Source organism: Panulirus ornatus, chromosome 40 (genome assembly GCF_036320965.1).
Source record: "Panulirus ornatus isolate Po-2019 chromosome 40, ASM3632096v1, whole genome shotgun sequence".
NCBI classification, from domain to species: domain Eukaryota; kingdom Metazoa; phylum Arthropoda; class Malacostraca; order Decapoda; family Palinuridae; genus Panulirus; species Panulirus ornatus.
The window spans coordinates 15808693-15821165 of record NC_092263.1 but is presented as its reverse complement, the minus strand read 5'-3'; the positions used below and the strand labels follow the sequence as shown (position 1 = coordinate 15821165).

Genomic DNA, 12473 nt, shown 5'->3' with positions numbered 1-12473 from the left:
GGGAGCAGGAAAAATATGTTTGCTAAAGAATTTTCAACAAGGACGACAGGCGAGAAACTTCGACATCAGCTCCTACCACGCCATGAGATACCATGGGTTCTATCTCTTTACTAAATTTATATACGTATCTATATACACATCCAGCTATCATTATATATATATATATATATATATATATATATATATATATATATATATATATATATATATATATATATATATATATATATATATATATATATATATATATATATATATATATATATATATATATATATCTGTACCGTTTTGCTGTCTGAGAGGAGTTCCAAAACAAAAATTGTTGTAGCTGCCCAAGACGACACGAGACCAGCGTGCGTCAGGTGGGAGGCATTACCATCTCAGACTGGGATCCTCAGACCGTGCTGGGCTGTGTTGATCTTAGATGAGGGAGACAACACTCGAGGTGAGGCTGAAGATGTTTGGTTTTGTGATGCATGGTTCAGGCTGGGGGGGCCATACAGGGCCTGGCTCAGTCTTCCGTGGTCCATACCGGGACATACACAGGGGCGGGCCAGACTTACATGGTTCCCGCTGGTAGGCACACAGGCGATGGGCCAATTCCTCGTGCAGTAATCGTTACATATTCAACATGTGTACTATCTTTCCAGATAAAGATGGGGTGGATCTCTCTATATATGTATTTTTCCCTCACACACACGCATGAAGTATACCATTCTTCATCTTTAAGGTCCCTAGATACACATATAACGATAGTAATGTATTCATATCATGTGCATCTTTCCCCCGAGAAGGCTATGAAGCAGAAACCTACGTGCACACATCATGTACACCTCTCCCTCAGACACACACAGAGTGCCTCATGCTATACGCTCATATCCCCCGACCTCCTCGCTAGAAACACATGGAGGTGGGGCTACGCCGGCAGGCCTACTGGTGCGTCCGGGACTTCGATTCTCCTCTACTGTGGAGCTACGAGACCTACATGCTGGTGCTGGTGCTTGTCATGCCCGCCTGCGTCATGGCCGCTGCCTACGCTGCCATCTGCATCGCCATCATCAACATGGTGGGCGAGAGGCGCTCCATCACGGGCAAGGGACAGATGTGAGTTATGGTCGTGCTGGCTGTCGTGTTAGAATAGATGTCTCCAGGCTTCACGCCCTCTGACACACAAACAGAGACAGTGAAGATCTCTTTCTATGTTCAGAGGTTACTAACATCCACCTGTTTGTGATATTGATGATAAATCTTTCTTTACCAGCCACTGGGACACCTGCAGAGCCTTTCCATAACCTTCCTTGACAGTGTCCTATCTTGAATGACCTCATTTGAGTCTTTATCTCGACTATATACCATTACTTATTTAAAAAAGCTTCTCCCTTGTGAGCACCTTTGAATGACATCTCATTTTCTTTACGCCGCAGAGTGGCGGCTGAGGCCAGTGTCAATGGGAAGGGGGACGAGCCGCAGGCACCAGCAGGACTCCCAGGACAAGACCATTAGACAGGTAAGTGCTGAGGGCGGCACCCCAAGGAACTCGGCTCCTGCAGGACCTTCCTCAGGCAGACCGGTGTAGGGGAGGATGACCCGAGTATCCTGACTACAGCCTGCAGGGAGGGAACCACCAGACGGGCAGGTAGTACAGGGGGAGACGTCCTGAGGATCTCACCATAGCTCGTCGTGCTGGTGTATGGGGGATGTGATCCTCGAGGACCTCATCGTCAGAGAGGTGATCCTCGAGGACCTCATCGTCAGAGAGGTGATCCTCGAGGACCTCATCATCAGAGAGGTGATCCTCGAGGACCTCATCGTCAGAGAGGTGGTGGGTGAGGGGCGGGACGGAGGCTGTAATCTCTAGTGGTGTAAACAGGATCGTCCGCTGCCTCATTAAGCAGCTGATGACGTTACCATGGCTAGCCTGGCGACACTACCTCAGCCTAGAAACACCTAAACACAGTGACATACAGTATGATGCCTAGAGCAGTGTTCGTTGTTTGTGTATATTATCATACGTTCTAATGCTCGGGATGTGATTCATAGTAAATAGCAAACTGGTCAAAGGATGGCAAGAATTAGAGTAAAATGAATCGATTGTTTTAATGAACCAGATTTACTCCAGTCATTAAAAGCTTAACAACCGTCTGACTCATTACCATCTTTCGAGATTGTTTCATCATTGTGTTGGGGAGACGTCGTCTTATCTCAGGGACACTGAACCATCTCGGAAGCTGACTGGAACAGTTCCAATTACCTTAGTGAGCCCAACGTTCGAAGATATCCTTCCTAAGGGTTAATGTTTCCTGCACATTATTGTTAAATGAACGTTTCCATGAGCCCGTCACTTCGTCACCTTATGGCGTCCGGTGACAAAAGGTGACACCCCCAGTCATGGTGTGTCTCTGAGCTTAAGGCGCTACAGATATTTCAAGACATTATTCACATTCCTGATGATGTTATTACACTTGCATCTCTTGCCTTGGGCTCTGCTGCCTCGTCTTGTGTCTTGTGCCCGGCGGTGTTAGTCCTTATGCTATGCCAGGATCGTTCTGCTCTGTGTCGTAATTACCCTCCCTCTCTCTCTCTCTCTCTCTCTCTCTCTCTCTCTCTCTCTCTCTCTCTCTCTCTCTCTCTCTCTCTCTCTCTCTCTCTCTCTCTCTTTCTCTCTCTCTCAAGATTGTAGCCCAGGGCAGCATCTCCAGACACTGCCTGGTAATTCAGGAAGATATCTCGCCTTCCAGTCTGTTATGTACTGAGTTTATGCCATTTCCATAATTTTCTTGTGAACTGTATCATTTCCTGTTATATTTCCTACGATTCTAACAAGAATCTGGGAAAATGTTAGCAGATCAACTCTGGCTGTAGGTAATATCCATGTGGATATGTTGTATAGTGCGAGATGAAAGATTTGGCTACAGTCGTCACACAGACACACACACACACACACACACACACACACACACACACACACAGAGGCACACACACACTGCATCTCTGCCTCCACTCTTCTCAAAACTTCATTTTCTCTTCCGTGAATAAATTCACTCCAGGTCGTGTTATACGTGGCGAACACGTATCTGTCATGGCCTCCCACTTCTGCAACATCTGTAAAACCTCAACGGTGTATTTTCAGCCGAATTGTTGCCTGAATCCAACCAACCGTTTATTCATTCATTTTATTCATTCATTTACAATATTTCCAACGAACATATCACACTAAGCATTTCCAGATGATAGTAATTCTCAGGATATGAAATTCAATTGGACTGGCCATTGCTGGGATGAACGTAAGCAGGGAGGGAGCAGAGCAGGGAGACCATAGTAATGATACACTGACACAATTGGAGACACAATACGCGTGAATATATTTAGACGTTACATTAAAGCAAACTGGTGGATACTTTTAACTCTGTACTGGTCAGGTAATAAGAAACCATCATTCCTCTCATTCTATAAATGTTTCAACATTCTTCCCCGGATGCGTTATACATTGTTGGTCCTCAACAGCCACTAATTGTGGGCTGGGCAAAGTTGAACTAAGTTAGTTCATGCTTGGGTTACGCTAGGTTACGTTTGAGTCGCTTTTTATTAGACTAAATTCAATGATGTAAGGTTAACTAACTCTCGTGGTCAATACGTCTGTTGTTTATGTCTGAGGTGTAAAGAATAGAGATGACAGCGTCGCTTGAGCAGGACGGTACGACTCTTTGCAGGATGGAACGACCCTTGAGCAGGACGGTACGACCCTTGAGCACGACGGTGACACCCTTGAGCACGACAGTGCGACCCTTTAGCACGAAGGTACGACCCTTGAGGATGACGGAACGACTCTTATGTACGATGGTACGACCACTGAGATGACGCTACGACCTTTAGCGTCAACTCTGCGACCTTAGAGATAATCGTGCACTTCTGTATCACGAAAGCGTTACCTTTTGATTATAGTGGCTAGACCAGTAAGGAGCAGGTCATAGGTCAAACCATCATATCCAAAGGTCGTACCGTCGAGTTCAAGCGTCGTATAGTCCAGGTCAAGGGTCATATCGTTGTGTTGTGTGTGTGTGTGTGTGTGTGTGTGTGTGTGTGTATACACGTAGTCGTTCCTGCCACTATAACAGCTCTTGTGCCACAGTGTGTGGGGGACCATGGGAGACACAGCTGCGTGCTGCCGCCTCTGTGTTGGGACGATCTTGTTATGAGATAAAAGAACATTTTTTCTTCCCAATTTACCAAGTATATTAGTTTAAAGTTCTTTCAAAACTGATTATCATATCAAAGGTTTACTCTTGCTTCTGATGTTTTGTCTCCCGGAATTCCAACAACTTTACAATAATTTTTCAGTATATATAAAATTGTTCTAAGCAGCAAATCTCGCGTTATGATAACTTCTTCCTTCTTGATATTCAGAACACCATTAACGAACACGAGAGCTGATGTATCAGACCAGGAAGACCATCAACCAGGAAGCAATGATCAGAAACGTTCACAGTAGCAGAGACTGCCATCGTAACCCTGAAAGACGGTCTGCTGGTGTGACTGTGTGACGCTCGTAATCTGGGAGAGAGAGAGAGAGAGAGAGAGAGAGAGAGAGAGAGAGAGAGAGAGAGAGAGAGAGAGAGAGAGAGAGAGAGAGAGAGAGAGAAGCTGATTCACCATTCGGTTAACGTACGTTGAACATCATTATTCGCTAAGGTTACCACCACGTCCACATCAGACTGTTGTCCACAGTTTCAATATGTTTAATCAGCTAACATGAAAATATATATATATATATATATATATATATTATCACCCACAGCAGAGAGGAGAGCTGCTACACCAGTAATCCATACGGTGTGTTATATTATAATGAGTATGCGATTTCCTGCCTTACAGGTGGTTCAGTATAGCACGCTAATTCTCCGACATTACAGACTTTTAATGGGGAACCGGATTTTGTATCATCAAGTCAGCAATAACGGAAACTGTTATATCCTCCTGATGTTATTGTTGTTATTGATGACCCTCACCCCGTGTGTGTGTGTGTGTGTGTGTGTGTGTGTGTGTGTGTGTGTGTGTGTGTGTTGTCGTTCAGGTGAGCCAATTTGATCAACTTAAAAATCATCGAGTTTAGCCTTTTGAGCAAGACGACACGACTCTGTGATGTGGCCTGAGAAGATTGACTCATAAGTCACGACATCATATCCAAGGATCGTTCAGTCATACTCAAGGGTCGTACAGTCATACCCACGAGTCGTACAGTCGTACCCAAGAGTCGCACGGTCGTACTCAAGGGTCGTACAGTCGTATTCAAGGGTTGTACAGTCGTACTCAAGGATCGTACAGTCGTACTCAAAGGTCGTACAGTCGTACTCAAGGGTCGTACTCGAGGATCGTACAGTCGTTCTCAAGGTAATATCGTTGTGCTCACAACGCCGAGCCAAGTGGGTTACGATCGTTTACGATAAGATGATCCCATACTGTATGCTGATGATGCTGTCGCTCGCTGCTCCTCATAACTGTGGTAGATGTGGTGTACCACAACGTAAAAGATTTTACTAATGTTATGCCCCTTGTGTTCTAATGCGACCTTGTTAGTATAAGCAGCAAAGAACTTATAGTTTTCAACAACAAAAATAGCTTTACGTAACTCCAGCTGGTATACGTTATATATATGATCATGGCACTCCACTGATTCATCATGGTACTCATTTGATCCATCATGGCGTTTCAGTGATTCACTGTGGCTCTCCAGTGATCCATTATGTCCCTGGATCAATAGGATAACACTGTATAAGGCATGATTGGCCAGTCTTTACCTTTTATTCAGGCCACAGTAATGATTAGTTCTGAGAAGAACTGTGACTCTTCAGTGTTTGGCTTCATAAGTCTCGAACAGTGATTCATTTGACTAAATTCATCATGAATCAGTTTTCCTCATACAGCGAAAGTGAGGAGCTGTTCCTCCTCCATGTTTCCCTCAAATACTGTACGACGAGATGACCTAACCTGCCTGTGCTCGAGCAGAAGGTACAGGCGAGTCCTGGGTCCTGGGTCCTGGGTGGTCCTGAGTCTTCATTGCCTTCTCGTTTCCCGGGCTTCATCAGCCGAGGATCTTAACCTCAATGGCTAAATCTAGTCAAAAGAGTCGCTGTAAAATATTCATACGAGTTACTGACGGTATATCTATACCATGGACGAGGACCGCTGCTCCTCCACCTCCTCCCACCATGACGCAGGGTTGAGGACAAAGGCTCAGTGCTGGAGGCTACACAGGTTTACTATCACTTCCATTATCCCTCGCCAGGGCGACCCTCCGCGCCAGAGTGAAATTCCTTTCTCGTTATCACAACGCACACTCAGTGTTATTCTTTAGTGCCGAATAAGAGTTTCTGGGGAAAATACAATTTGCAGACTAGGTACGTAGGTTTGTCGCATAGAATTATCTTGGACATAAGTTGCGTGGATCACGACGACGGACTGATGGGTCACGAGAGGAGACACACGAGACGTGGTTGGCAGGGCTGAGTGGTAGGGTCTGCCTCAGGCTCGGCCTCGGCACATACACTAGAGAGTTCCAGCTGACACTGTGGCCGACGGCGACTCTCTACCTCCTCCCCTTGCGTTCACGAACAGCTTGGTACGTCACCAAGACTTCAGTACATCAGAACTTTACCAGAACCTCAGACATCCTCTCCCCAGCGTCCATTCCACCCAGAGCCAACCTCTCCCCAGGCCCACCTCTCCATCATCTACGCCACGGTCCGTCAAGCTCCCCAGGCCTACGACTCTATCAACCACTCTCCTAGGCCTACCACCCCAGGTGTACTCCCGACCTCTACCTCCCCAGGTCTACACCCCAGGCCTACCACCCCAGGTGTACTCCCGACCTCTACCTCCCCAGGTCTACACCCCAGGCCTACCTCCCCAGGTGTACTCCCGACCTCTACCTCCCCAGGTCTACACCCCAGGCCTACCTCCCCAGGTGTACTCCCGACCTCTACCTCCCCAGGTCTACACCCCAGGCCTACCTCCCCAGGTGTACTCCCGACCTCTACCTCCCCAGGTCTACACCCCAGGCCTACCTCCCCAGGTGTACTCCCGACCTCTACCTCCCCAGGTCTACACCCCAGGCCTACCTCCCCAGGTGTACTCCCGACCTCTACCTCCCCAGGTCTACACCCCAGGCCTACCACCCCAGGTGTACTCCCGACCTCTACCTCCCCAGGTCTACACCCCAGGCCTACCTCCCCAGGTGTACTCCCGACCTCTACCTCCCCAGGTCTACACCCCAGGCCTACCACCCCAGGTGTACTCCCGACCTCTACCTCCCCAGGTCTACACCCCAGGCCTACCACCCCAGGTGTACTCCCGACCTCTACCTCCCCAGGTCTACACCCCAGGCCTACCTCCCCAGGTGTACTCCCGACCTCTACCTCCCCAGGTCTACACCCCAGGCCTACCTCCCCAGGTGTACTCCCGACCTCTACCTCCCCAGGTCTACACCCCAGGCCTACCACCCCAGGTGTACTCCCGACCTCTACCTCCCCAGGTCTACATCCCAGGCCTACCACCCCAGGTGTACTCCCGACCTCTACCTCCCCAGGTCTACACCCTAGGCCTACCACCCCAGGTGTACTCCCGACCTCTACCTCCCCAGGTCTACACCCCAGGCCTACCTCCCCAGCCACAAAACGTGATCAGGTTATGTTAGCTTCAACTTGCCAGATTTATATCCCCAGTCAACAACATGATCGCCTTCAAAGGCTCCTGGATCCTAATCTACTCTGTGATGTTTGTCCATCTGATTTCATACTGAGGGAAAGGTGATATATTACCCTGTCGTGAGGGGAGGGAAAGGTAGAGGGAGAGGTAGAGGAAGGAAGGATAGAGGCAGAGAGAGAGAGAGAGAGAGAGAGAGAGAGAGAGAGAGAGAGAGAGAGAGAGAGAGAGAGAGAGAGAGAGAGAGAGAGAGAGAGATCGTATTAGACGTCTCCAGCTGAGCACAAGGGGATATTCAATCAGGTCACTTCAGAGAGGAGAGAACGGAGGGAGGGAAGTTAAGATTCTCTTTTTTTTTTCTCAGTAAATCTAGGTAAAACTTCGTTTGTTTCGCTCAGGTGAAAGTTAAAGAAGGACTGGCTTTTGATCAAGACCCAACAGGGAAATTCTAGCCTGTGATTCTTTTATTCCTGTCTTTCCATAACACAGTCTAGCACGTTTCATTGGCTGGAGACAGCAGCCGTCCAGGGAAACACCGCCTTCCTGACTTAGTAGTGTTGAGGTGGTGCCGGAGCCGTCTTACACCGTCCGTGTCCTGCCTGAACGTTGGTTTAATCATGTGTTTCATTAACACCAAACCATCGAGCTACACACATCGTCTGGCTAGACAGTTGTCGTTTCATTACTCACATTAAACCTATCTTTCCCTCTACTCTCTTCGCTGTGTGTCTTCGCAATTCGCACTCTATTTTTCCGTTTTTATTATCTATTCTTAAATATCTAGTGTTGTTAAGAACCCTCAGCTTTGACTGGAGCATTACCTACAGACATGATACATGCCGGGTCATCATAGGTCAGGTGTGGTGGTGTAGGTGGTAGAACATTCGACATGTGTACTGTAGTGTGTTCGTCCCTGTACTGTGTACACAAGCTGGTAGAAATCTTTCAATTTGTTTATCGGAAAAATTTAGCTTCTCCTCCGCAGGAATAGCAATTGTTCCCGACGATAACAGCCAGTGTGTGGATAAGCAATTATCACAGAAACACAGATACCCTCTGACGCACAGCAAGTCCAATATGAGTTTGAATGACCCTTAGCATTGGCAAGCCTCCTGTACTTAGTGTCTGGTAATCGTTCGCATAGAATTTACAGTCAAGGTTGTCGCTTAAAGATCGCAGGTCAAGGTCATACGAAATCCAAGTATGTCACAGGTGTATCTGAGGAAGATTTTGAACAGAATGGAGAATGTCTGCCATTTCTCGTCTCTGGTTCTTGCAATACAGTCAACTGCGAGACTTAAAGACCCAATTGTATGACACAGCAGAAAGGTCAAAGGTCAACGATCCGTAAGAGAATCCCTGACGTGATTCCATTCCGTCAGGTGTCGTCGTGCTCCACAATCTTGAGCATGAGGTCACTGCACTAAGGTCAAAGGTTAAGAAATCACAAGATTTGTACGTGTCAGATGGTTCTGGCACGACTGAGTGAAGACTCGATGTAGCGCCTCGTCTTTTTCAAAAGAGTTAGACGAAAATTTTGTATAAATTTTTTTTTTGTTTCTGAAAAATCTTTGAATTTCGAAGAAGTTAGACCAAACGACCAATTAGATTGTACGTATTATTGACGTCAGTGGTTAACTAGTTACCCTGATTGGTTGTATGATTAAGATTACAGTATACAATATACAGAAATATCGGATAATTATATATGTCTATTTAAGTTTAGGACACACACACACACACACACACACACACACACACACACACACACACACACACACAAACACAAAGTAAAAAGTCACTTTATAACAACTTTTGAATGACATCATCAGCTAACATTTGATCGAGAGGGAAGGAGGGAGCAACCAGAGGCCATACATAATGTCATGCAAGAAGTTTGTTAGTTAAGACGTAAGAAAATACTTTCACAACATAGGTTAGCGGAGAAGTGGGTGAATATGAGTTATAAAACTATAAATCTAGACAGCTTGTAAAAGTTTTAAAAGTTGTATGATAGTAAAGTTTATGAGATGGGGGTCCAGCCAGTAGAAACCTGCTACATCTTAGTTTAAATATAGACAACTACAATTAGGTGATCAACCACAGAGATGGTCATTATAATGGTCTTTGTCCTCCTGACCAGGAGATGGTAACCATGTGATCAGCAGGGCGGCTGCTGACAGTACCACACTGGACAACTCAGTTTAAGGTTTTGGAAACATAAAGTGTTATCGTCTCTACACTGAACAAGGAGGTTATAACAAGCGATCATAACATCCCGAGGCTCATGATAACATACGATCGTCAACCCGAGGAAATACTTGTAGCTGTTGACTGTGTATATCTGCCAACAGTTCCTGTTCCTTTCATTCATTACCTAATTTCCATAACTACGGCTTCACGGGTCATTGTTTTCCTTAAGGAGTCTACAGAGTCACACGATGATGCGATAATTTTCAGAAACTTTGGCGCTGAACTTTGTATTTACATTGTAACTGGAGTTATACCCAAACTGTTATCCTAGCGTAGTATATGCTTTATCTGAATTACATATCCAGCAGAGAATATCCTTAATGTTTCAAGTTGATACATATGCAAATGACTCATGTTCACAGCTACGTGTGTGTGTGTGTGTGTGTGTGTGTGTGTGTGTGTGTGTGTGTGTGTGTGTGTGTGTGTGTGTGAGCATTCGCTTGAACACATAGATATATATATTCACCCGGACGTAGATACATACCTGAATAACAATATACAAATATGAATAACAATATCAACGCTAGTATGAATATCTCTAACAGGAGATAATGCTTTGGGATTTGCAATTCCACCAGCAGAACCGACGAACACAAAATACCATCGCAAAAAGTAGTTTGAAAATTCCTCTTCATTATCAAGATATCGTAAGGATGGAAAATCTGTGTGAAGCTGAAGTCACTGTAAACTATGATTGCTTTTATGATGTTATGCTTATTAGTTTTAGTCACCGAATTAAATACGTGTAACGTATTTAACTGAATATTCACTTTATCTACAATCATGAATTTCTCCTGATAAAGACAGCTTACAAAAATGTGCTCAAATGATGAGAGAAATTAGATGAACAATGCACACGTTCCTCTGAACCACTTACGTATACTGGAAACCTTAACACAAAAGTATGAATCAATATACATGATCCAAACCTCGTGACTCACTAAGCTCTGACCAGACACGCAGTGTCATCACCTTCGTGTCGTGTGTGGGAAGCTTGGCAGGTCAGTCAGCACAGTTATACTGTGAAGAGCCTCGTTCACCACAGCCCTAGGGCTGGGTTGGTTCTTTGGACTCAAGACCCTTCCATTGTGAGGGTCATTAAGCCCTTTAACGCCATGCTAAATCCTCCAAACGAGATATCATGAACACCTTCAGTTGTTTAGGACATTCATAAATCCTGCCACACTCTGACTGAGTACGTGGACCACACCCACTGTGGTCGACAACATGTACTGTGTCTCGTTCGTCTTCCTCGTTAACCACCGGGAGGGGCTGTTCGTCAATTGCCTCTTCAGTTCTCAACATTACACCTCACTACCGATAAAAACATAATTCAATTTATTTCCACGTTGTCATTGGACGTTTTCTGGAGGCAATGACAGGTATATTCGACAATATCAGTTAAGATCCGTAGGTGTATTTTCTTGGCACTGTAATGATAACATCTGAGGAGCGCTCACCGTTTTATGAACTACCCAACAGTTGTCTGTGGACCAAAATCCCATAGCAAGATGAATCCATTATTGTAGAATGATGTATTCTCTATGTCAAGTTCAATCATAATCATGATAATAAAAGATATGGTCACCATCATTACTCATTACCTTTATCGTCTATAGATAACGTATCTGCCACAATTACTTTGAGATAAAGGACATGAAAAGGAACAAGATAGTCTGATTGTACAAGGCAAGTACCTCGTCTCCCGCGTGAGGACGCTTTTACTGCCGTGTGGAAGGGTGACTACACATGTGTGAGACCCAGCAGAATCGTCCCAACCCTCGACTACCGCAGGCTTGACCTCCTGTTTTCAGAGAACTTCTCTGCTGGGTTATAATCCACAGTGTACCAGAGTAGACTCGAGAAAAAACACCATAACGTTACTGGTGCTTTGTTCCTGCTACTCACTCGTATTTCTCCGCTTGGGTTCTCGACCTGAATGAGTCTCAGTCGACCTATCGAGGTCTAGTATCTCTCTCTGTCTCTCTCTGTCTCTCTCTCTCTGACAGGCTGAGTTGCGGATGCTCAAACAATTACAGATTTGCTCACCGGATCATCCAGTCCATTAACTCCTTAAGAACGACGGTACGACTGTAGAGCAAGACGGTACGACCCTTGAACACGACGGTCCGACCCTTGAGTACGACGGTACGACCCTTGAACACGACAGTCCGACCCTTGAGTACGACGGTTTGACCCTTGAGTACCATAATACGACCCTTGGATATGATGTCCTCTCTTTACACTTGAGACTTAAAAGCGAGGACTTCGTACGCAAGGGTCGTACCGTTGTGCTCAAGGGTCGTACTTTCATTCTCATAAAGTAAATGAATGACTCAGCCTTGGCGGTGGTCGTCCTGGCCGCCGGCCTCACCTGAACCTCAGATGATCATGCGCTTCGCTACTTTCACAAACTATCTGCAAAACAAACTTGCTTTTCCACGTTCATTATGGGATTGTCTTTCGTTTAGCATGTGATGTTCCGTGTGAAGTTTTCGTACCTTTACTATGGCGTTGTATCA

The 12473-nt window shown here is 45.8% G+C and overlaps 2 protein-coding genes across 2 annotated transcripts in view; one reads left to right on the top strand and one right to left on the bottom strand.

Annotated features, from left to right (window-relative positions):
* Positions 1–12473, top strand: part of LOC139761519 (QRFP-like peptide receptor) — a 96707-nt gene that overhangs the window by 63232 nt on the left and 21002 nt on the right. The window contains exons 5-7 of the mRNA XM_071685785.1: positions 899–1104; positions 1425–1499; positions 1675–1822. Coding sequence (XP_071541886.1) covers positions 899–1104; positions 1425–1499; positions 1675–1822 — 429 coding nt within the window. The remainder of the gene's footprint in view (positions 1–898; positions 1105–1424; positions 1500–1674; positions 1823–12473) is intronic.
* LOC139761473 (QRFP-like peptide receptor) overlaps positions 1–12473 on the bottom strand; it is a 193032-nt gene that overhangs the window by 169492 nt on the left and 11067 nt on the right. The window lies entirely within an intron of this gene.